The sequence below is a fragment of the Panthera tigris genome, chromosome B3 (assembly GCF_018350195.1).
Source record: "Panthera tigris isolate Pti1 chromosome B3, P.tigris_Pti1_mat1.1, whole genome shotgun sequence".
Taxonomy (NCBI): Eukaryota; Metazoa; Chordata; class Mammalia; order Carnivora; family Felidae; genus Panthera; species Panthera tigris.
Window position 1 is genome coordinate 65,596,974 of NC_056665.1, and position 26,804 is coordinate 65,623,777.

The 26,804-nt window shown below is 39.3% G+C and overlaps 1 protein-coding gene across 7 annotated transcripts in view; it reads left to right on the forward strand.

Annotated features, from left to right (window-relative positions):
* Positions 1–26,804, forward strand: part of MEIS2 (Meis homeobox 2) — a 208,369-nt gene that overhangs the window by 176,609 nt on the left and 4,956 nt on the right. For all 7 annotated transcript variants that reach the window (XM_042989190.1, XM_042989192.1, XM_042989193.1 and 4 more), the window contains exon 10: positions 26,156–26,214. In XM_042989190.1, coding sequence (XP_042845124.1) covers positions 26,156–26,214 — 59 coding nt within the window. The remainder of the gene's footprint in view (positions 1–26,155; positions 26,215–26,804) is intronic.

Sequence of the window (26,804 nt, forward strand, 5' to 3'; positions counted from 1 at the left end):
TGGTTTATTGTATATTGGCCTTAATTCAGGTGACATCACGAGTACCTTTTGTACCCTCCAGCAACTGGATGCGTTCTGTATTGTATATGTGGTTTCTTTTCCATCTATTGCTGCAGATGGAATTGTGATGTATTATTGGTAAGGAGATTTACAACTCCTAAGAATAAATACTGTTTGGGAGTAAGATTTTTTGTTGTTCCTTTCTAGAGGACTTTAATAATTTCAGATTTCATAAAGGAAGGCTTATATTTCAGGAGATTTTCTTCTAAATAATAGGCAACATTACCTAGAAACTTATATCCATTACAAAGATGAGAAAAATTGAGTTTCCCAAAGAGACTTACACAATTTTATACAGATTAATAATGAGAGAAAACAAAATTAAACTATACTTCCTTTAGGTTTATAGTGTTTGTTTCTGCCCTTTCATTTATGTTTTTAATTTTTTTTAATGTTTACTTATTTGTGTGAGAGAGAGAGAGACAGATAGAGCGTGAGCAGGGGAGGGGCAGAGAGAGAGAGGGAGACAAAGAATCCGAAACAGGCTCCAGGCTGTGAACAAAGAACAGAGCCTGATGCGGGGCTTGAACTCAGGAACTTTGAGATCATGACCTGAACCGAAGTCAGACGCTTAACCGACTGAGCCAACCAGGTGCCACTGTTTCTGCCCTTTATACTCCAGTAAAACTAGACATTCAAAAGAATAAAAAGGGATAACAGGGGTTACAATGCACAATAAAGTAAAAAAAAAAAAAAAAAAAAAAAGGCTTTCTTTGGTGAAATACCCCTTTACCACACTGCCTGACATTTTAGAGCCCTTTACAGTTTTCAGGTCACTTTTGTATATGCTGTCTCATTTGATTCTCACGTCAGCCCTGTGAGGTAAATGAGGTTTAAGTTATTATTCCCTCTGTAAGTGAGGAAATGCAGGCTCTTCAAGGTTTGGTGGCTTGTTCACTGTTGCAGAACTCCTGAGTGTCAGACCAGGGCCAGACCTTCGGTATCTGCTCTGCACCCAAGGGTCTTCCTTCTACTACTTCAGATTTGTTTCCATATGCTTCATTTTCCTGTGGGAAGAGCTCAGCTTAATTCTTTAAGATAATGGAGGCAGCTTTGCCCAAAGAAAATGATATTCCTCAGCCAAAACATTATTTAAGCAGATTCATTTCCATATTAGTCCACATCAGTGACCATGGGCCTCTTTGGATATTCTGAGAGTATCTCTCCATTCCTGACCTTTGAGGGTGAGATTTCCCACAACTAAGCCCTCACTCTTAAGGACAAACTAAATCAAGTTTTAATTCCCATTTTGCTTTCTTTGGTTTCTCTCTATAGCTGCTTTTCCCTCCGCTTTCTGATCAGTAGTTGAGTCTTTGTTTCTTACTGTTTTAGTGCTGACTATCTGAATGTATTCTGCTTGGCACGAACACTCAAATTTCATTTTTTTCAGCCATGCTAGGAGGTCACTGATATATCAGTCTTCACACTGTTTTAGGTATGGAGTTATTGCTAAGTGGTGCTGAAATAGGAACTATGGGAACAACCTAAAAGGCAGGGGCACGCTTTGGGTGAAGCAAATTCTTTCCCACTGCGGGTCAAGAGTGGAAAGACAAAGACAGTGGCAAGCAACTTTGAACTCCATAAGTTAAAGGAAGAGACTAAGAGCCTTGTTTTTTTCCTTTGAAAATGATATGAAGATCAATTCCTTGAAATGATTCAAACCACATAAAACAGCATACAGTATTAGGAAGACTGAATCTGGGGTATAGTTAATGACTTCTAAAACAAGCCAAGTGACTATCTCTTGAGCGGAACGTATGTTTACACTTCATGTTCTATCGGAACTGATCCTTTCTCTTTTTATTTTCCATGCTCCTTCTTTTGGCCCTGTGATCGAGACACTCCATGGAGCTACATAGAGTCCTTTGCGTCAATCCTCCATATTTCACAGGCATTGCAGGATATCTTTCCTTGGTGATACCTGTCACTAGGGCAAATGTAGCATTAAAAATTCATTCTACAAGGGCTGCATCCTGGAGAACTTTATAGACCATTTTTGATTAATGAATAGAAAATTTGCTAGATTTATTTGGTTTTTCAGAGTTGAAACTGAACCAGAGGGTTTTTTGTTTTTGTTTTTGTTTTTTTCCCCCTGACTTTTCTTTGAAGCATGCTTTTACCAGTAGAAGACAGGATCCTATGCTACACTCCAGCCCTGAGGGTAGGTTAATTCCAAACCTCCACCTGTGTGTGTTGGATTGGTCAGTTCCATTGTAGGTAAAAGATGTAGAACAGTATGATTCCACGTGACTTCTGCAGAACTTCCTTTTTTTTTTTTTTTTTTTTTTTTTTTTTTAAATGAAGGACTTGATTGCCATGTAATTTCTGTATTATTTTACCATCAGAACACAGGAGTTTCTGAGAATGTATCCCTTATAAATACTAGGTCAGAATGGTATTTCTACTTTCTTCACTTGGTGAGAATGATGAGTAAGAGAGCCTCATCTGCCAAAAGTCAGCATGGAGGTCTTTTTACCACATTTCTGCTATTTAGAACCACCATCTCACACGTGCTCCCGTTAATGGAGCTTCAGCTGATTTACTTTTAGTAGTCAGCCATACAGGTTCTAAACCATTTTTCATCCTTGCCTTCTAAGACTTTTGAGAATTAAGAGAGGTGGATGTAGAAGAAAGGTATGGATTGCTGAGTGTCTGGAACTCTAATCTTCAGCTCCCACTTCTTCTTTTTATTTCAGCATTAATACCCATGCTCCAAACACTAGATATTTTGGCTTCCATTGTCCTTGACTTCAAGGAACCATGAATAGAATAAGTATGTTTTTCTTATATACCTAAATATTTAAAAGAATAATTTGTGAACTCTGAACAAAGGTCCACCTATTACATTTATACTTATCCATGCCAGTGTGGGGAGACAAATAAAATGCCCTGAAAGTTAAGACCTAACAAAATAGTTGAAAATTCAAGTTATCTCCCCTATCATTTACTTTGTTCCACTGACATTCTAATGGTGGTTGATTCTACATGAAGTAATAACTACGTGCAATTTAATAACACAAACTTTGACTCTCATCCTCCAGTGTTTAAGTGATAATAGAAATAAGTAGTATGATTGGGCTACTGTACACATAACCTAGAAGATAATTAGACTTCTTTTGGTAACATTGGAAGTTTTTCTAATTATTCTTTCTAAGGTTTAAAAAATAGTGGGGCTGGCTCAGTTAGAAGAGGTATGTGATTCTTGATCCTGGGGTTGTGAGTTGGAGCCCCATGTTGGTGGTAGAGACTACTAAGAAAATGAACTTTTTAAAAAATAAACTAAAAGTTGATTGTATTTTAAATGTGTCAACTATGTGGTTATACTGAATCTTTACAATAAATTTATGAAGTGTGTGTTATCTCCATTCTACAAATGAGAAATATTGAATCAGGTCAAAGAGTTAAGATTTAAATTTGTCTCCAACTTGAGTCTAATACCTTTGATACTGAGCATATGAGGTAGAAGTATTTGCTCTCTCTGTGACTTGCTTAGTAGTTACCTCTACCTGGTATGTTCTGCCCCCTTCTATCCTTCCCATCTCCACTTGTCAGAATCCTTCAAGGAGGAGCCCAAAGCCTCCTGTCCTCTTCCCTGTCTCACCCACATTGTGTCCATCCTCTCCACACACCCATGACCCACTGTCCTGCCACTGAGACTCTTTCATCCTGTAGCATGGTCATCTCTTCACTGCTAAATGTCAAGCTTTCTGAGAGCAAGACTGAATCTTCTTCATCTGTGTATGCTTTGCAGTGTTTGGAGGATTATAAACATTGGGAATTTATTTTAGAATGATTTGAACATTTTTCCTTTTAATTCTCAGATGATGTTCTGATGCCTTTCCAATACAAACTGGCCTTCACGTTTCATCCTCAGGGCAACTCTTTTTGAAGTAGGTCATACAATTTATTCTCATTTTATACTTGAGGATAACAAGACACAGAAAGGTTAAAGAACTTATCCAAAACCACACAGAAAGTGATATAGCTAGGGTTTAAACCCAAGTTTCTAAAGCCCACAGTGTTTCCATTAAGTTGTACTGTTTCTATCATGACATAAAACCTAACAGATTGGTGGATAGGTATGTGTCTTATTTCTTCAATTAAACTAGGAGATCCATAGGGCACGAAATTAATCTCATATCGAGTACCTTTTTCACTTGCCAAATGTGGCCTCTGCTACAAGTTCCTCTTTTGTGTGCCTCCTCATAAGGCCTTCAGTACAATGCCAACAGGGAGCAGACACTGAGTAAATATTTGTTCAAGGGGATTAACAATTGTATCTTCTAGAATTTCTACAAATAATCAAAGAGTACTACTAAAAGGAAGGAGTTAAACTAGGAGATCCAGCTGACTGTTTGAAGGGAGACTATACTATATACATAATGGGAACGGGATTCATTACAGGTGGCATAGAGATGAGACAAGCAAGGAGATGCTTCTGTTCTGAACCTTGGCCCTGTGTGTAAAGAAATCCCAATTATGTGTATGGCATGAACTTCTCACCATTGTGATGGTTCTCTTCAAGTGTTCTCTTGCTCTCTTACTGACCCAAAACTTTTTAAAATTTATATTCCGTATGGTGATGAGTTGGTGGCCGACATTTTGCCCAGATGTTTCCTTAGAATGTGGTCAAAGATAAAGATCTGTTGAGGATTTTCTTTGCAGGAAAATTTGAGAAGCCTGAAGTTTTAGGATGGAGTTAGGCCCTGAGTTTGGGGATCCAGACAGACAGGCTGAATAAACAAAGGGAATTCAAATTTCTAAAGTACAAGTCTCGAATAACCCTGCAGAACTGATAAATGGGAAAATTACCTTGGACCTGTGGGATCAGTTTCAGAGTGGTAACTTACTTTGTTTTGTCTTCACCAGTTGGGCCATGTTCCCATACTCATTTCCCTAGATTTTAAAGATTTTTGAAAATGCTAACCACTATAAAATTAAATGCACATTCTGTATTTTTCCTTTATTATTCCTTAGAACCTATTAGTTTATTAATTTAGGTGAGTGAAAAGTCCTGGTCTAGAAATCAAGTAATTTCCAAGGTTCCATTTTAGTGTGTCGGGTCTAAAACCTGGCTCTCTTTTTCCTGCCTGACTGGAAGATATCAGAAAAAGAGTCTGTTAGTACTAAGCAAGCTTGTGATCAGATTGTTATCAAGATGCTCCCTGGTTCCCAGGAGATGTTTCAGCTGCAGGCCCCTCCAGAGAAGACAGTAAGAATGACCCTGGCTATTCCTCATTTCCTAGCCCCAAATTCTGTGTGTGTGTGTGTGTCACAGACAGTTCCTCCCGGTAAGTCCAAAACTCTTTCCACCCATTTCACCAGCCTTCTACCTTTTCCCTTCTCTGACTGAGTAGCACTGCCTTTCTCACACATAAAATGGCTTTCTTCTCATCACTGTCGCCATTGCCTGAGCCATCCCATTTGCCATTCTACAACTTCCACTTGCTTTTTAATGGAAAATAAGGGTTAGTCATGGTGTGTATGCAAGGTTGACAGGAGCCAACACCACCAACAGTAGGGTGCATCCAGTGATTATGGAGAAGAAGTGACCATCTTTCCAAATAAAAGGTTTGGTTTCTGCTTTTCTTCCAACCCATTTCCAGGACACCTCCTATGTGAGTTCGCTGGGGCCGCCATAACAAAATACCACATATTGGGCGACTTAAGCAACAGAAATTCATTTCCACGGTTTTGGGGCCTGGTAGTCCAAAACCAAGATGTTGGCAGGTTTGGTTTCTTCAGAGGTCTGCCTCCTAGGCTTACTCATGGCTGCCCTTCTCTGCATGTCCTCACATGGTTATTCCTCTGTGTGCCTGCCTCCCTGGTGCCTCTTCCTTTCTTAGAAGGACCCCAATCATATTGGACTAGGGATCCCCCCCCACACACACACAGACACAATGGCTTCATTTTAACTCCTTTAAAGACTATCTCCAAATGTGGTTACGTTCTGAAGTACTGGGGATTGGCAATTCAACATATAAATTTGGGGGAACACTGTTCAGCCTCGAACTCCTTTTTTTCACTGTCAGTATATACATGCTGGAAAGGCAACCTAATATATTCATGTAGAACACAGTAAGTCGGAAAGACCTGGATCTCAGTTTCACCCTGGCCACTTACTAACATTGTGACCTTAGGCATATTATCAAAGTATGTTAAATCTAAGTTTCCCCAACAATAAGATAGGAATGTTGATACTATTACTTCATAAGGTTTTTGAGACAATTAAATAAGAGGATACATGCATGATGGCACCTGGGTGGCTCAGTAGGTTGAGCATCCAACTTGGGCTCAGGTCATGATCTAACAGTTTGTGAGTTCGAGCCCCACATTAGGTTCATTGCTCTCAGTGCAGAGCCCACTTCAGATCTTCTGTCTCCCCACCCCCTCTGCCCCTTCCCTACTCAGGCTCTCTCTCTCTCTGTTAAAAATAGATAAAACATTTAAAAGAAAAAAAAGGGGGATACATGCATGCACTACTGAGTGCCTGGCTCAATAAATGTGCATTAGAATTGAGTGAAGGTGAATTGTGAAGTCTTCTTAGAAAAGGAGATGTGGGTTATAGTCAAATTATGGGCATTAACTGGCACCTGAAGTTTTTCACCTAAAATATGAATTAGCTCTGAGTCTTCTAGAGTTTTCACTGTTTTACTCTTTTTCCAAGTCAGAATTTGATGGACTAGGTGGCCTAGAAGAGTAGTAATCCAATAGAGTAGTGATGACCATCTATGCCAGATTTTTGACAGCACTAACTGGAGATGTATTTGCATTGCCCCCATAGGCATACTCAGACTGAGAACATTTGTCCTGATTTTGGGACTAGCCATGGTCATCATAATAAGCATAGCACAGTCTACCACTTAATTCAATGAGTTCCATTTAGTTAAGAGATTAAATCCAATCCAAAGATTCATGGACTGTTTGCTTCACTTCAGTGAATCAGTGATTCACAGTTACTGATCAACCTACTAATACTAATAATCCCATAAATGGGAATGGGCCAACCCCTGCTGGTATAATTATCAGAAGGAGGAGGAGCGGGATGGGCGCTGAACAGCCGATGGCTCTTCTCACTTCTGGAGGGGGGGCCCCCATGACAGCATTCAGGTGGGCAGGGCAGGGCCACTGTGATGCCTCCCTGGGGTCCCTTAGATGCTGGGAATTTACCGAGCCCCAGCTGTCAAACAACAATAAATTTTCCTTCAAAATATAAAACATAAATCACTGTTTCCCAAACACTGAAAGGCAAGAAGAAACTAAATCCCCATAATAATGAAAAGAATCCTGTTAATTAAATCAGCAAGGTAGAGAGCTTCCCTCCTAGCACACGGCCCAGCTGAACAGTAGAATACCTTGGAGACTGAAGCTGAAATCCAAGCCTTTTTTAGGTTGCAAGCCAGCATCCTGAGGGAACATTTAGAAGAAAAAAATCTGTAAGCACAGGACAAGTAAACACAACTTTTTTTTTTTTTTTGAAGTTGTACTTGGATTATGTTTATCTGGGAAGGGAAGTTGCAAAACAAATTGTAAACCAGGCTCAACGTATTTGTGCCAACCCTTATCAGATTTGCCACTAGTCAAGGGTAAACTGAAGGACAGGTCTTTGAACTAAAATGTAAAAGCAACTATATGGGATGCTTAGAGGAAGAGAGAGAAAAATGTCATTTCTTCTGATTTTTTGTAATTAATTTTTTCAACCATAGCCTGTTTGGCCCTTGAATATCCTGGATCAGATAGCTTACAATGATTAAGTGTTTACTTCACACATCTTTTTTTCTTTCTTTCTTTCTTTCTTTTTTTTTTTTTTTTTTTTTTTTTTGTCTTGTGAAGCTACTGATATAGATTTGTGGGTTTTTTTAATGCTTGGTTAATTGGCTGGTCTGCTAAGAGAGAGTCTGTTGCTGTGGTTGAGGAAAGCTGCAAAAAATAGAGGTTAAGGTTTCTTATGAATCTGTCACATTTGGGAATTGAGGGCCTTATAATATTACTGCCCTCAAGCCACTGATAGCAATTTCTGTTCGCATCAGTGGGAGCCTCACAGGAATGAGAGTCCCACCCTCTCAACCCCAGCCAGCTTTTGGTTTTACTCTCCAAACCAACTCACTTCCACCCATAATCTACTGACATTTAAATCAGTTTTGACTGCCAGAGGAGCGCTTTTCAAATGAACTGAAGCCCATTCACAGAATCTTGAGTTTTCCCTCCCGAACTTGCGGGTATTCCAAAGTACAAAAACTACCCAATTCTCTTCTAGACCTCAACATTTTACTAATCTCTCACATAAGGATTAATTACATACCAGTCATTGCATCAGTGTCTTTGAAAGATACGTTATGCATGTCATAAGATAGATTTGCAGTTCACTCAGGCTTATATTTGCCTATAGCAAGGATGTGTTTTTAATCTGGCATGAGAGTTTTCTTATCATCATCTGCATTTTCCTTGTATCACCCTTTATCACACATGCACACATTTGGAAAGATCGTTTTCAGTATTAAAGGTGGCTAGTGCTGTTGGGACGCCAAGTAGTGGATGTAGTTTTATTTATTATTATTATTTTTTTAGTGAGGTATAGTTTTAGATTGGTAAGTAGAATTGGGTTACAATCCCTCAGCTCCTGCCACTACACCAAGTGCATTGACCTTGGAGGTGAGAGTAGCTAGAAGAAAGGAGTTGCCAACAAAATATGGCTCAACCCTAGCTCTCCATGGCTAAGAAGAGTGTTAAGAAGCAGCCCATGGCCACAATGCACTATCCAGTTCATTTGATTCCTGGGGCGAAGCAAAAGAATGTGGTGGATCCCAACTCAGTCCCAACTGCTTCCCTTTGACAACCCCATCCATAGCCTGTCCTCAGTTGGGTAATGGATCATGGTCTGATTTCCTTTCAGTATGGTGTGTGTGTGTGTGTGTGTGTGTGTGTGTGTGTGTGTACTTCCTTCTGATCTTTCACTGTGCTTGAAAAGAAAAAAAATCTCCTTAAGGTCAAGTGTCAAGTCAGGAGACATTTAAAGTCACAAGGTACATTTATGAAAAATGAGTCTGTGTCTTTAAACTCAGTGTATGTGCACGTAGGCATATTGCAAGAGACAAATTCTGAGGTTTTTAAAATTATTATGCTTTTGCATCATCTTTATAATCTTTCCCTGCAGGACTTTAAGGAAATAGTTGCCTTACATTTTGTTATTTGGAAATGGCTAATAGGTGATATTAAAGCTGTGTTTCACTGGTGCTGTTAATGAATATCTTCAGTCACAGATATATGAGTGGCCATTATCTGATGAGGAATAACTCTTCAAGATGCTAAATACCTCCTGAAGGCTGGAACCTATGCTTGTTTAATGGAGAGTCTTAAACGAAATATAGATTTTATGCAGATCCAAAATATGTGCCTGGTCAAAAGTTCACTTTTAATTTCTTAAAATATAAGCTCCTCAGCCACATCTATGGATTAGCTTGGAAAAATAACCTAGCTAACATTTTTATTGAGCACCTACTCTGACCAGTCTATTAAACTAGATGCTGAGAACAAAGTAAGTCAGAGCTTAATGTAAACAGGTCATTTCAAAGAGATTCCAAAATTCAGTGTTAGAAATAACATTAAATTTTGCCTTAATATTTAAATATACCCCTTATTTTCTATATCCCTATGTAATATAACTGCAAAATAGCTTTTCCGCTTCTATGTATGAGTTTTTGAGGTGTGGACAGTGGAAACAAACATCATAAAAACTGGCAAGCCCCCCACCCACCCCTGCCAGCCTGGGGGCCATTTTCTGTTTACACGGACATCATTTTGACACTTGGCACCTTTTTTCCCCCCAGGAGTAGAATTGGGGGTCAAGTCTAACTGTTAAGAGTTTTCAAAGACAAACTTATAAAAGAAAAAAAAATAAAGTTTGCATTCCTTTATATATTTGGATATGACAGATTAAAAGCAAGGCAGGTATGTAGAGCTGGTCTAATCTCTCACCAAGGTGGCAGTCTCAGATGCTTTGATGCTGTCTGGTCGCAAGGCCCCTGAGACTCTTCGAGGAACCAAATTCAGTTGACTTTATGTGGCTTGCCTATCCCTTCTGGTGTTCAAAAAAAAGAAAGGAAAAGGTCCCTGCACCTTCTTGTCTCCTTCCTTTATTGTACAGTTTGCTTTGTTTGTTTGATTTTAAAACTGCCATTATGTGAAAGTGTTGCAAGTATAAATAATTGAGAAGATAACTCTGTAGGGAAACCACTTTCGCTGCCTTTGTGCAAAGGCAGCTCATTATGGCTCTGAGCTGCAGCATTCCATAAGCGCAATTATGCAACATCAGTATGTCGTGGATATTAACCAAGGGGAGTAGATAAGAGACGGGGAAAATAATTCTGTAACTTATTTAATTAAATTTATTTGGTTTTTCAAATAGTTCCTCTAGTGTGTAATTTTCCCGACCACACCATGGTTGCTGTGGTCTTTGTGGGACTGTTGTTCAGCGTTTGTTTTTTGGCATCCCTCCTCAATTCTGTATGGACCTAAAATGTATTTATATTGGGGTTTAATTTCCACCCAAGGAGAGGTTACCCATGAAAATGGAAGCATAATTTGGTCATGAGGTTGTTATCCCCCCTAGGGCTTATATAGCCAGTTAATATATGTTAATACAGCGAAGTGAACAAAAGGTTAAATAAGTAGGTCAGGCTCCGAACAAGTCCTCTACTGCTTACTTCTGCTTAAACGGAAGGAAAAGCCCATAATGGCGCTTGCCTGACTCCCACCCCCATCATTTTAAGAATTGCTTTGCCAATCCTTCACAGCAAATAGTAATTTTAAGTGGACCAAAACAGAGCTCAGGGTGTTTGCACTCCATGGTAATGATAGAGTAGCTGTGCTCCCTGGAGTCAATAAAGCCCAACAATTGAGTCATTTTTGCCTCCTGTGAGTGAATCACTGCTGTTAGCCTGAATGACAGGATTGCTTATAGAACTGGAGCCCTCCGCCGGGCTGACCTCATCCCGGGACAGCAAGGTTCAGAGGGCAGGCAGGTGGTGTTTAACACAGTTATAAGTAAAAGCTGATTTTGTACTTGTACGCTCTGTAAACAAGAACGTGGAATTGGTGGGGGCAGGGGAGGGAGGAGCATTTGATGTCTGTCGATGTACTTTTATCCAAAGCAGCACTTCCTTTTTTCCTGTCTCCTTCTCCTTCGCATTTCTTCTTCCCCCTTAACATCCTGCCCCAACCACCTTGTCTGTTTCTCTCCTCCCCATCTCCCACCCTTCATATATGTAAATCTCCAACACTTGCTGTTGACATCAGATGGCCACAGTCCAGTCACACTTCTGATGAATGGAACATGCAGACAGTGTTGCGGAAAAGAAAACTATCTTACGTTTGAGATTAGTCTTCAGTTTCTAAGAATCATTCTGAAGCAGAGATTTTAGGCATATATAGCCAAATGCTAAACAATAATTGTTTTCATGTCATCGAATGAGGAAAATAGGAAGCAGGGAGGGTTATAGAAAACATTTCAGCCTAAAATTATCGTCTAAGGAGATAGAAAAGGTCTAGAGAACGTTTTCCAGCCCCATCTCTAAACCCCATTGTCAACATTTTGGGGCTCAAAGTTCTATGGAGTAGTCAGATTTTATAATTTTGGAAGTGGGATTGTGAACAGTTAAGATATAGAAGAAGAACCCTACAAATGGTTCTCCATCTCTAGAATCTGATGTGGGAAAATAGGACCATGGAAATCCTTTAATAGGATATTTGATGAACTGTTTGATCAATTGTCGATGAATCATTTAAAAATACAATTTCATGTAAAAACCAGAATCTTGCTTCAATTTTCCAAAACCTTGGAATGTTTGTGCCCCTAAAATCTTAATGACTAAAGTTAGAAATTGATAGGTAGCATCATTCCTTCTCCGGGGTTTATACTTAAGCATATGAAAGGCTGTAGCACCATCCGAGCAGCAACACTTTCTTTGCATTCACTTCGTCGCACTCAGTATCGTTGCCTACGCTTATTTGCCAGGACTGCTCCCATTTTAGAGAAACATCTATTGACGCTGTAACCCTCAGAGCACAATTTGGGAAAAACTTCGTTAGAAAAATATAATGAAAAAATAGATATTTTCAGAAAGTTTTCTATTCTCCCTCCCTTTCTAAATCTCACAAATCTTTCTCCTTCATTTCCTACTCACTAGTCTTCTGTCCCAACACACGCACACGTGTCACAAAAGTCCATTGCCCTCAGTTCCCGTTACCCTCAGCTTATTCTTTCTTCTCAAGTCAACCAGACTTATCATGTTCCAATATATCATCTGTTCCCCAGCCTAGAAAAGTCTGATGCTCATTTTCTGCCAAGTCAAGTCCTTCTCTTCCACAGAAGATTTGACTGGCATCTCTAATGCCTGGATGGATTCACACCTTTAAACTAATGCCTCTTGGGGCACCTGGGTGGCTCAGTCAGTTAAGCGTCCGACTTCAGCTCAGGTCATGATCTCACAGTTTGTGAGTTCGAGCCCCGCGTCAGGCTCTGTGCTGACAGCTCAGAGCCTGGAGCCTGCTTTGGATTCTGTGTCTCCCTCTCTCTCTGACCCTCCCCCACTCACGCTCTGTCTCTGTCTTTCTCTCAAGAATAAATAAACATTAAAAAAATTTTTTTTTAACTAATGCCTCTAGTCTAGATCTTTAGTTGTTTCTGAATGCACAGATAACCAGACCAGAACCAGGAAGCCAGAGTTATCTCCCATCATATCTCTTCCCCATTCTAGGAAAAATAATTTCATCAGTGATTCAGCTACACCATTTGCAAAGTGAGGACAAGAAAATCCCTACAAGCTCTTTCTTATATTCTGAATTCTGCATCATTTTCAAGGTGGAGGAACCCTATTTTCATACATTCAATCAGTTATCTGTTCAAACATTTTATTGAGGATGTACTATATTCTTGATAGTGTCTCAATAATATAGAATTAAGATGTTCCTTCTCTCTCAGGCTATCTGGTGGGAAGCTAGACAAGTAAATTGTGATGGTGGTATTGAATAAATGCTGTGATGGGCATATTAGCTAGGTGCGGCTGACTGAGGAAGTGCTGTAGAATTCCGGACTGTGGAATCAGGAAAGTTACTTCACAGAGATATTCTCTGAAGGGAATTTTGAAAGCTGTGTTGACCAGATGACCATGGGGGGAAAAAGGCCAGCCCAGACAGAATGGATAGTGTGTTCCTAGTTAGTTGGAAATATTAACTTTATGCTTATTTTTCTAAAGCTTATTTATTTAAATAATCTCTATACTTAACATGGAGCTCCAACTCACCACCCCGAGATCAAGAGTCGCATGTTCTTCTGACTGTGCTAGCCAGGCACCCCACTTTATATTTATTAATTGCCTTTTTGTTTATTTGTACATTACCTGACTCTAAAGTAAGAATCTATGGCACTTAAACCAATTTCGAAATTAAATTAGTTTTGGATACATAATGATGTCACTTTATCTTTACTGTTAAAATGGAGATTATTCAAATGCCATCATTTTTATTTCTAATAGTTAAATTAAACCACTTTAGGAGATTCTGATAGATGTGAAACATGAATATGCTCTAAAATTCTTTCAAATTGCAGTACAGTGTGTTTGCTTCTTTGTCTATTGGAGATTATAGCTTTCTGTGGAATGTCAGAATCAAAGGTTGATGTCTTTATTTCTCTGCAAATGGGGGAGAAATCCACTAACTAACCCTCTAAAGCTAAAATATTTAAGGACTGAAACAGATGTGGCATAACTGCTGGTTTGCTATGTCTCTTGTGGTTTATAAAGATATATTTTATGTCTTTTATGATTACGGGATGATGCTAAAAATTTTGTGGGTAATAATACCGTCGCATTGGAAAGACCGCATATAACATCGCTGGCAGAAGATAGAGAATGCTACCTGGCTGTCAAGTCAAAGGAAAAGATATTTAACTTGCTATTAAGAAAAGCAGTTGGGAAACTTTATTTGGAATTTGGTCTTTGATGTTTGATTATCGTAAAGACGAGGATCTTAAGTCATACCGTTCATAAATAGATTTTTTTTTTGCTTCTTGACACAGTGGGATGTGTTTTAATAATTTTCAGAGATTATTGTTAAGTACAAAGCTGTTAGAATCAGAGTTTCTTTTAAATGACTTAAACATATTTTAGATCTTTGATTTTTTTTTTTATTCCTTTGGCACCTGTACCGGACGCCGATATGAACTGGTTAACTAGCATTTGGTTTAAACAGAAAGACTGAAACATATCTGCCTATTTATGATATTTTTGTTTGTTGGATCTTTCTTAATATTACTTGACTTTCTGTGTTTTAATCTCATTTTATCATATTTTGGGTTGAAGCCACTCCAAAGCTTAACACCTAGGAGATTTCTCACTTTTGGTTCCCTTTAAAAGTGCTAAAATCTCAGCCTCTGAAACAAGAGACCAAGCTACAATTTAAAGAAAGCAGTGGTATTGATAAAGGGCCCTAAGAATGTTGCCACCTTCTGCATGTGCCTTCTGCCACATCCTTTCTTTTAAACCAGCAGGAGAATTGAAAGAAGGATAAGGGCCTGGCCCATCCAAACACTTCTGGCATGCCAAGCTGGCCTTCTGAAGTTTCCCCTGCTGCTTTAGAAAAAGGAGCCCCACAGACAAATGAAAGAGCCACGGGGACATTCACATGCATAGCACCTTCCCTCCAAAATGCCAAGTGGCTTTAGATTGCTGGTGTTGGGGTGGTTTGGCCCGAGATGAAGAATAGAGCCTTGAGAACCATTTGTTTCCACACCATTTTGGGTGAAGTGCTGTATTTTTCACCTTAAAAGGCCATTTAAAAAGAAAAATATGGTTTGAGAGGAGGACACAATTTGGAAGCCATCACACTTAATGGAGTCCCTTTTAAATGTAACACTTTGTCCTATCAATTCTCTTCTAAATTAGTTGTCACTACCTAGAGAAAACCTACCCTTGATTGTCTTATGCTGTTGCTTAAACACACATGGTCTCCTGTATGTATTCTCCTCTATCCAATTTTTAAAACTCTCGTAAATTCTGTCACTAAACTTACCCTTGTTAAGGATGGAATGGAATACAGCTTGCGCACACAGAGTGACCGGCCTGTTATCACCACTGCCATCTACATCTAGTCACACAGATTATCTCAGCATTAAAAGAAAAAGCAAAGTAGGCCTAATAGAAAGAAGGCCATGGCCACAGGCCACAGAGTTTTTTACTGACAGTTGACTTAGCCAGCCATTTCTAGACTGGACTTTGTAAAATCAGAGGATACAGGAGAAGGAAGGAATTTTTAGAGGCAGCCGGGCAATTTATTACATTTGTTTGCACAGCTCTGGGGTATTCATATAGTTTTGGAGTTTTGAAGAGATTAGAAGGTTCTGGAATAGAGTCATTTCTTTCTAAACTTTTACTCTTCTTTTGTCCTTTGTCTTGAGTGGCCTGCCTAGCCCCTCAGCCTCAAAGTCCCACTATCCACTCAAAGGTAACATTTGGAAAATTGAGCTTGCCTCTCCTCACCACCACAAGTAGGAATTTCTTCTACATTTCCAGTTTTCATCCACAGTATACCGTAACAGGCTAAAGACAGATTCTCAGGTTTATGCTCTTAACATCTTCCATACTTGTATTTCTGCTTCACCATCTAAGCAGAATTCACCAGTTTGCCAAGCCAACTGTCCCTTGTGCTTTTCATTTCTTTTTTTTTTTTTTTTTCATGCTTTTCATTTCTATCACCTTCATCTGTGCTCACTTTATCTCCCTCTCTGCTTGGATCAGACCTTTCTACCTTCTCAGCCTCTACTTTGTCCATCAGCATGGCTTCTCAGGCACCATATTTTTGTTGTTATCCCACTACTCAAGAACTTCAGGGATTCGATTTATCACTCAAGAACTTTCACTAGAGGGGCACCTGGGTGGCTCAGTCAGTTGAGTGACTGACTTCAGTTCAGGTCCTGATCTCACAGTTTGTGAGTTTGAGCCCCGCATCGGGCTCTGTGCTGACAGCTCAGAGCCTGGAGCCTGCTTTGGATTCTGTGTCTCCCTCTCTCTCTGCCCCTCCCCCACTCATGCTCTGTCTCTGTCTCAGAAATAAATAAACATTAAAAAAATTTTAAAAAAAATAAAAGAACTTTCACTAGAGGGGAGAAATGGGGAGGTGTTGGTCAAAGGGTACGGACTTCCAGTTGGAAGTTCTGGGGACCTACTGAACAGCATGGTGACTATAGTTAGCCATACTATAGAATGTACTTGAATGTTGCTAGAAGAGTAGATCTTAAGTTTTCTCCATCACAAAAAAGAAATGGAAACTGCAGGACATGACAGAGGTGTTAGCTAATGCTAATGGTGCCTATCATTTTGCAATATATATGGTTATCGAACCAACACATTATATCTTAAATGTACACAATGTTATATGTCAATTGTACCTCAATAAAATTGGGGGCGGTGGGACAGAGAACTTCCACCAGTTTGTTAACTCTAGTCAGCTTTTCTAAAACCAGGAGCCAGTCTGAATTCAATTCCCTTGCGCAAAATGGGGCCTAGTCTGCCTTAGTGTCTTTGTAAGCATGCCATTTCCTTATTTCCTGCCTCTCCAGTATTCTATGCTCTTTTAATCTGATTCAACTTTCTTCCTCCACAAATTCAAATGACTTTTCAAATGGCCCTACCCTATTCACACCTATTTACTGAGTGTGGTAAATTTGTGATTTGCAATTATTAGGTATTATCAAATTGTGATTTTCCGTTGGTTTCTGTGGGTGTGAAGAGTAAAACTCTTTAAAGGTATGTACTGCCTTTTGAAAATTTTAAATAGAGAGAGAGTCGCATAATTATATATTTATGTATGACCTTGTATTGTGTCATTAAACTTGTGTTTTGTTAAGTATAGAATGAGGAAGATTTTTACATGGCACGTGTACAGATTACTATGGACCTTAAAAATTATTCATTCCAATTTTTTTAGGATGGAAAAAGGATGAAAATAGGCCTTACGTAATCCCTGCTCCCCTACACCTTGCTTTCCCTTCCTACCCACTATTGTCCACTCTCCAGAACCCAGTCTCTCACTGGGATACACACACACTCCCGGAGAAAGCATCCTACTAGTACAATTCCCTGAACATTGAGGAGGTGGGTGCTTAGTAACTTTTGACTCACCAAAGGGCAACATAGCATAAAGCAAGAAATGAGGCTGACAAAAATCTCTATTCCCTGGAAAGCGAAAAAGGTAGAGAAGAGAGCAAACACTAGAACATAGCAGGCATGACCCAAGTAGACACAAGGAGTTTTACCAACTGTTTTTTTCTCCTTTGTTGTCAGCATTTCCACCACCCACAAAATTCCTGTCTTTGACCTATGTGACCTATGTGGTTAAATATCCTAGAGTCGATAACTCTTTCATATATATATATATATGTGTATATATGAAACAGATATATACATATATATACAGATATATGATATACAGATATATACATATATATACACAGATATCAATGTGTGTGTGTGTGTGTGTGTGTGTGTGTGTGTGTATCTTTCTTTCTTCAGCACTAGCACAGAAAACCTAGCCAGGTATTAGTCTCTGGCAAAGTTTATTGCCATATGTAGGTGTGTGCACATACATGTACATATCCATATACGCATATGCACACACACATACATGTACATGCATCCATATGGCTGATGACTTCTCACAGTTTATCTCAAGGCCATGTTGTTTCATGTTCCACTCATGTGATAGGACATCTCTGACCTGACAGATTTATCCGTTGAGAATAGGATTAAGTGTATGCAAAATTCTTAGCAAGACAATGCGTATGGCTTATGTAGATTTTGTTGATTTTCTTCCTTATATGTTACTCAGAAAGCCCATGTCAGTATAAATCAGGGGTAATGAAATCAACTTATGGAATCTTTGATATTACATTTGCTAAAGCCTTTCTGGATGTTCAATTCAGCTCTTAATGATTGATACTATTGACAGCGGATAAACATTTTTGATGGATATGTTTGCTCACAGATTTAAAAAACATCTAATCCTTTTTTCTCTTTGATTTAAAGAGTGCAGTGCTATTGGAGAGGAAACAGTTCAAATGTGGTCATCGCAGGTTGGTGGCACCAAAAATAGAAATTCACTTAGGGTAAAATTTGCTGTCAGGAAAAAATGGAGCATTCTTTCTGAACTCAGGAACGTGTGGTTCATGTGAGCTTGCTTGTAGATGGTTGCTACAATAAGGCTTCTTTCATACAGGTGTGTTTATGCCCCAGGCTTGCTGGCCACAGTCCATTCCATTTACAGAAGCTGAATTAAACAATAACTACCGCATTGCACAAAATGGCGGTGGGGGGGGGAGTGTGGCGGGGGGGGGGGGGGGGAAGGTGAGCGTCAAAGGAGATGCCTGAGAGCTTTGTTAGGGCCAAGAAAAACCCTGTTGCAGTTGTCAGAGCTTGTTGATGTTGCTGGGAACGGCACTTTTTTTTTTCTCCTGGATTTTGTGGTTCTGCCTTAGGAAAGAAAGTAAAATAGAACGGAAGAACAAAGTCCTACTCTATAAATCAGCAGCTGCTCCTTGCCAGATCAAAGGAGTGACATTTTTGCTCCTGGACTACTTGTCCACTTGAGGGCTTGACAGGCAGCTAACAGCTGGCCTGCTAGACTGTATGGGAGAATCAGCCTACATCTTCTTCTGAGCAGATGACAAGCTAATCAGAGAGATATCCATAGCAGAGGGCATGTGAGTGCACCTTGATCTCCTCAAACATACCTAATACATAATTGCTAAACAGCTTGGTGCATTTTTGGCAAGTTAATGCTTAGGTAGTTTCCACTGAGAAGTAGGATAAAGAATTAATACTTCAATCAAAGGTGATCATGAAAGCTAAAAAGATACTAGATTTGTTGGGATCTTCTCCTCTTAGAGTGAATTAGTAAATGGCTAGGAACATAATGAGAATTGGCTTAAATGTGTGTAACTGATATCAAGCGACTGGTTGACTTTTCAAAGCTCAGTCGGGCTGTAGTGTTTAGGTAGATGAACAGGTACTGGGTAATTGGTAATTTGAAAATGATGACTTCTGCTTTCTATGCTGATGGAGTTTGAGCAAAGTTATAGACATTCTGTGTCTGCAAGAGTTGTTTTCAGAAGCCCCATAAGGTGTGTCGCCATACAGATCTGGAATTTTAATGTCAGTAGTAAAACTTCCAAAGTAATTCAGTTTCTAGTTGATTTCCATCTGCCATTAATCATGTACAGGATGAGGTAATATATTACAACTTATATCTATTGACTTAGTATTTTATCTTTAAGAGGATAGATCCTTGATATGAATAGCTAAGGAAGTGTGCGTGTTTTCTCCTCCCTTGCTTTCAAGTGGCTTTGAAGGATCACTTGTATAGTCAATGATAAATAGCCACATATGAATAATCTGATGGCATTCTGTAAGAATAACATTACTTCAAAATCATAATCTGCTGGGATGTTTTGTTACATGCCCTCAAGTCTGATTATACTTATGGAATAGTGTTTATTGTTGCTCCATATTATAAGGGAAATAAAAGATAATTCCCTATCGTAGAGAAAATTTCCCAAATACTTTTATTGAAAAGTTTCCACTATTGGCCATATAAACCTTAATCAGATAAGATGCCAAATTATCCAGGTCACCTTTGAAATTTAATTATAAAAATAATTATACTTCTTATTAAAACTCAAACACTACAGAAATACATGTAAAAAAAGAAAAGAAAGAAAATTCTGCCATCTTCCTTCTGCCCATCCCGGAGAGACTGAAAGGTAACAGTTTCCACAAAAAGCATTTTATTGGCCAAACTTTTCCTTTAGGAAGTATGCATGGAATAAAGTGAATTAAAATTATTATAAATTTTTGTTTGCCCAAGGCAAGGGATTAAAAGACTATTTAGGTCTGAGATAATTTAAGAGAGTAATACATGCATTTTCATAACTAAGTTTCATGCTTAAAACTTGATCTTTGTAAATTTCTGTTCTTAGGCAGAAGGCCCAATCATCTATTTGCTATGTGATCTCCAGCAGGACCTCTGAAACTTAAATGTGTATAGATCACCTGGACCTCTTTTCAAATACTAATTCAGTATTCATTAGTGCCAGGGTGAGGACTACTCTGTTTCTACAGTTCTAACAGACTCATTGTGATGTTGATGTGACTGGTCCATGGAACACACTTAGACCTGCAGGTGTGGAGAGCCATTTTAGAGAGTGTGATTCCAAAATAATTTGCCCCACTACCCAGCCCCCCAGCAGTTGCCCACTACAGTGTCTAAAATCCCCCCAGGGCATTATACATTTAAATTAGCTGTGACCTTGGGAAAGAACTAGCACATGGACACATGATACTTGTAAGAGTAGAACACATGATTACCTCTCTTCAGCTCAGCATGGATTTGCTTAATAGTCACCCACCAAGTCTTAATTATTTCCTATGAGAGGACAGAGCTCTTTAGGAGGGGACATTGGGTAGGTGCATTTTGAGTGTAAGCTAACATTTAATGAGCTCTTACTATGTGTCAGGCACTGTGCCAAGGATTTTACATACAATATCTTCCTTAATCCTCAAAACAATCTGGTCTCAACCAGTGCCCTGTTATAGACAGGAAACAAACAGAGGCCTGGAAATTTACGTATACTTGCCCAAGGTCACACAGCAAGTAAAGGGCAGAGAATATGAGCCTACCCTCTCCATCACTTTGTTCTATGGAGAAGTCTGGAATATGGAACAATAATTGAAAAGGGTTTGCCCAAAGTAGGGTATTTTAGTAAAGAACCTATGTAAGCCCTGTAACTTCAGGGAAGAATTAGGTAAAAGAATATTGAAAGAACACATTAGAAGGTCATTAAAAATAAGTATTAGCTACTTATAATTTTGTCCAGAGCCTTTTGTGTTCAACTTGAATGTTCTACTACTCAAGGCATATTCCTAAAGCTGCAAAATGTTTGTGATTCCGGATTAGCATCATGTGTTCATGTTATAAATGTATGAGTAATTAGTTCATGCATTTTCAGAGTTGTAGACAAGTCTAGTATCTATCAAATTCTAAATTAATCTGTAGCTTGAGGAAATTATGAACTGTGAATGTGTTTCTGAGTGGCCCATGAATTTCATTCATTTACCTTACTTTGCTCACAGTTGTTCGTGAGAAAAGATCCATTGTGTGGCCATCAGTGAAAAACTCATGGCTACACCATGACTCAATCATTCATGTGCCCGAGTACATATTCAAAGACATTAAGCCTGCTTAATTCACCAATGTAACCATTTCAGTGTATCTTACTGAGAAAACCCCACTCTTAGCCATGACCAGAGCACAGAAAAAAAAAAAAAAAACAAAAAAACTTGCTTTTTGTGTGTGTGAAGAAAAAAAGTGAAGAAACTTGATAACTGATTTGTCAAGGTTGAGGCTTCATTGTATCAGACACCAAGCAGTAGCAAGCTTTGTGAATAAGCACCCTTACTGATGAGTCCCGTGGCTGGGTAAAGTGGAGAAGCAGAACTTCTTCCTTTTTCACCAGGTCTCCAGTCACCAAGCTGCTTATAACACCTCTTCCAAGATAATCTGATCCCTCTTGTACAGTTCAGCCCCCTTCCTTGACCAGACCAATCCATGGAAAAGCTTCAGCGCAGGGATCCTTGGTTCCTCCTCAGAGCCTTCAGGGCTGGCGGCTTTCCAGGTGACTCCACAGAGGCCTACATTTTCTAATAAAAGGAATGCTGCCTAAAGAAGTTGGTTACCAGGTGTGGCATGAAGTTAGTGAACCAGAAAGAAGGGATTTATCAGTCATTTAAAAAGAAGGGGAGGGAGGGGGAGAAAGAAAAGGAGAGAAATCAACCAACAAGCAGGAATGACACCTAAGCCTACTTCTATCAATCTGAAATATGCTTTGGAGTGAAAAAGCTTTCAAAGGAAAACCACGATGGTCAAATTTCAGTTGCAGAAAAATATGCAAAGTTGAAAAGTTTGGCTCTTCTGTGGGGACCGAGGTGGGGATTGGAGGCGGGGAGGTCTCCAGGAGCTCTCTCCTCCAGTAAGACGGCAAGAGGAGATTTCAGTGATATTTTGCTCTCTTGCGTTTTCTCTTTTTAATATGTTCTTTTCTCATCTCTGAGTTGACTCAAAAGGGCCTCATGATTCTTGGAAAGTCATTGAATTTATTTCTATAATTGAGTTATTTTTAAGCTAACAGTCAGTGTATAATTTTTAAGAATCGCACATACTAATGCATTTTCTATTTTTGTAAAATTTAGCGAGAAAGTAGATAGTCTTAGTAGATACTCTCCCGAGTCTTTGTGTGAGCCTGGGTACTAACTTTGTGTTCAATACAAATCAATGGAACTAGTGCACTTTAGGGCACTCATTCCCTATGGGAGTCACTAATGGAATTATCTGTAGCCCTTAAAAAAAGTCACAATGAGGCTAATGAAAATTTTTTCTAAGTGAAATCTGGATAAGGCACTAGGCTCACTGGCACATTTTATTTATGGCATTTATCATATATGGCACATTTTGCACACAAGTTTTACAAATCTCAGAATGTTTTTAAGAGCTATTTAATTTCTAGAAGACTTTGTAATTTCAGGTTAAATTGTTTATACCAATAAAGAAGTGTGTTACATGTCCTCAACTTCAGAATCATTCTGGGATGACATTAAAACTTTAGAAAAATTTTTAATATCAGATACAGATGAGAAACTTAACAGGCTTTGAATTGGAAATAACTTGTGGGGGTTTTCATTAAAGTTGGGTGCAGCTTGCTGCATTTTGGTTAGTTGGATGTCTTCAGCAATTTTTCAAATGTTTTGGGTTTGGCAAAGTCCAAAATGTTTTTGCCAAGACCCTCTTTTCCCCTTATTTTTTAAACCCGTGTGAAATTCAAGGATAACTTAATCCATATGTGTCTGATTCATTTACACTTAACTCATCAAAATGTTATTTTGTAAGACCCATTTAATATCCAAAAAAACCTTTTGAGCCTTTTTAAGACAAGTCTTTTGTCTTTGAACCAGTGAGTTGCGTTTTTCCATCTGAATGGAGCTTGGACCTTAAAAGATTGAAGATCAGTGTATTTTCAATTTTAGAGTCTTCACATTTTAAGTAGAATCAAAACTTGATATTCTGTTTACTACTTGAGCATTGAATAAGGTCATTTTAAAATATAGATCAGAGGAAGTGGAAAAAATTTCTTGTCATGTAATTTAGGGAAAGGTTGCATTTGGAAATTTTATCTTAGTAATACGAAAGAAATAAAAAGTACTCCTAGTCTGAATTTTTAAAATCTGTAGTTAAATGTCTCCATTGTATGTACATTGATGTGTTTTCTAAGAGTGGCCTGCAGATCATCAGTACAGTGGGGTAATTGCATTTTTCTCGTGTTAAATTGTTCTTAAAGTCAACTCATTCATTGGTAATTTTGATAACAACATCTATGGTGTTTGTAAGATATCCCAAGATCAGGGGAGTTGACAATTGGCAGGAGTTGTAAGTTAAGAGATTTCTGAAAAATTGGGGCCCATATGTTTTTAAAATTCTGTGTGATTTGAAAGAATGTGGTAGAATTATGATCCTGGCAAGATAGAACACTATGGATCAAAAACATTGTTTGAGAACAAAAATTCAGAGAAGCTAAATGGAACCCAAGTGAAAAAAAAAAAAAAAAGTAGAATCTCTATGACCCTTTGTAAAATAGGATCTAGTTGAAAACCTTCAGAGGCTTCTATGCATATTTGTTTAGCAGAACCGGGCAAAGAAAGGCCATCGCCAGAACTGCTAGTGAACATCCAGTCCATGCCATGGTAACTAGTTGAAAATGTAATACCGGAGTGGCATCTCCAAGTTCAGCGCTTCTATAAAGACCTGCTAGCACACAGAATGCTTTTTTAATGTTCCGCATTGTTGTGTGTCCCCCATTGAACACCCTTTTGAGCGGACCCCGTTTTTACTAATGTAAACATTCTGACGAGTATCCAAAGAAATGACCTTTGAGTGAACCTCTAACCTTCCCCGTAATTATTTGTTTGAAGACAGTGTGGAGTTCTCCTGCTGAGAACTAAGAACCATGATGCCTTGCAGCTCTGTGAGGAAGGGAGTGTTTGGGGGAACTGGGGAGAAAGACATAAATAAGGGAACAACCTCCAGATGTAAATAATAAAAGAGTAAAAGGGTAAAATGAAAAAGGGAAAAAATTGCAATTCATTTTACCTAAAGAGTTGGCCTGTAGGAAGAAACAAAACCAGGATCAGTAGCACATAAAAAGAGGTGAAGCCTCTGCCATGTGTGTCCTCCATTAGAAACTTCAAGGAGGAAAGAAAAGGTTTCTCCAGGCTCGCCTGAGCATCTCAGTTGGTCTTAAGCTGCAAAGATAAAGGGTGAGAATTGCAGGTTAGTCCTCCTTGGTCCCCATAAAGACAGTGGGGAAAGAGTAGATCATTAAGTTCCTTTTCTGATCTAAGGGATGCTTCTGGAATGCTTTGTGATCTGGTCCGATATTCATCGGTAGCACTTACGTTCCAGGTGGGAATACATGTGCAGTTTCAACTCTCCTTTTGTTTCCACCTCCCCGAGTCCTGTCACTTGTTTCCCCAAACCTTGAGAGGGTGTAACATTTTTGACAACTGAGCTGTACTTCCTTAAGTAATAAAGAAGTTCATTGTTTTGCAAACAAACACCATATGCAAAAGACTCCTTTGGTTTTCTTGCAGCTGTTATTCTTCAGCCTAATTGTATTCCCTCTAGAATGCTCACGGGAGGCTGAACAAGTGCGGGCTGCTGTCCTAGGAAGGGACTTCAACTCCTTAGAAACACAGAGCTGCCAACACACACTAGAAGTTTTCTGGCTAATTTCAAAGAAGGGGTTTTCCGTTCCTGCCTGTGGCCCCATGCAGACTCATTAATCACGAAGTCCCTTGCACTTAAGATTTCAAACTGGAAATACTGGGAAATGTTCTAAGTGGGTATATTTTTAAGGAGGTGCTAGCGATGTTATAGGCGGCATGCCCTCCCTCCATGCCCCCCACCAGATGCACGGCCAGTGAGTCCCGTGCATCACTTCAAATGTGTGGGCAGTGCACAGCATTAAAAATGCACAGGGACAAGGGTAACTCGCAAATGGTAGAAAATTGTTTTGTTTTTATTAAATTTGGAGAAATAAAGGAGATTTCTTATCATCTTACTCTGTTTGTACATGAATATTTGATGGGCATTATTAAACATTAAAGTAACATGAAGTAGGCACTTATTTTTGGATTTCCAACAAAATTAGATCCAGGCTTCTAGACGAAATAACTGCTTCTCCTTTACATTCCTGTGATTCAGCCACCACCTGATTTGAAAACGTTTCTTGGGCCCTAATATCAACCATGTGTACCTGAGGCTGGGTCTTTCTAGTGGGTTGAAAGGTGGCTGGGTTTATGGTTGGCAGTTACCTTATCCCTGCCCTGGGTGTCCCAGCTTAGACTGGAAAGGCCGCCCCCAGCTGGCACTGACCTCTACATGACCCCTAACTTTACAGGCTTAAACTGCAGGAGTTGCCAAAGAGCAGAAGTCTTTCTGGCCAGCACTTATTACTGCTGTGTTGGTGATAAAACTTCAGACAGCCTAATTGATGGCTTTGCTGACCTAACAATACCTTGTGAAAGCAGAGTGCCAGAGCCTGGTCTCCATTTATGACCAGCTGCAAGGGGAAGCTAGGTCTCCCTATGACGGGGAGTTTAGGGAAAGGAGAAAAATCTTCCAGCCCGTGAACTTTAACCAGATTCCAACTTGTTCAAGAAGCAGAAGCACCACTGCAAATTAATAGATGTTTTCTCAGGGAAAACTTGATTCCCTCGCTGAGCCTTTGTCCAAAAGTCAACCCCGACTTGGTTATCAGATGATGGAGATGATCCAGTCAACTGTTTCTGAACACTGCAAAGGGAAAACTGCCTTTGGATCAGAAAGATAATTCTCGGTAGTTGTTTGACCACGTCGTATCCTCCGCAGCGTTTGTGCCAAAGTGCTCATAGGGCGCAGAAACTGCATTGGATGATTGGACTTCTCTGTTCTATTTCAGGTTTATTAATGCCAGAAGAAGAATAGTACAGCCCATGATTGACCAGTCAAATCGAGCAGGCAAGTTCCAACTAGTATCTGCATTCATGTCCCATAGGCACAGATCCTCATCAAGTTATACTCTAGGAGTTTCATCACCTGGTAAATAAATGCTTCCATCAGGCATCCTGGGAGAATTTTTTTTTCTAATGTCCCCAGGATTGCATTTAGGAAGCAACTTCACTAATTGGTGCTAATTGGAGATTTCCCACCCTGACTCTACTGAAACTGCTTTTTATTTTCTTTCTGAATTGGTAATTGGGCACAAGCATTAGTGCCACAAGCAGTTTGTTTGACTGCGAGCTCTGGAATTACTCATTGCTTGTCTGCATCAATCATTAGCACACGTTTTCTTGTTACCCACAATTCCTTGGTGTTCACGTGGCTTTCACTCCTGGAGCATCCCCTGTTCAGTTCATTGTATCCATTCGTTTGCTTGGACTGTTCATAATATTCTATTGGAGCCCAGCTTGCTGCTTTGCCAGCGTTATTTTTTAGTACAAGATTACTACCTTTGTTTAAAATGCTTCCCATCCATCCCACTAAAATGCATGTGGCTTTTTCCTCACGGTACCTCCTCCTCGTTTCTCCGAAGCACTTATCAGTACTCT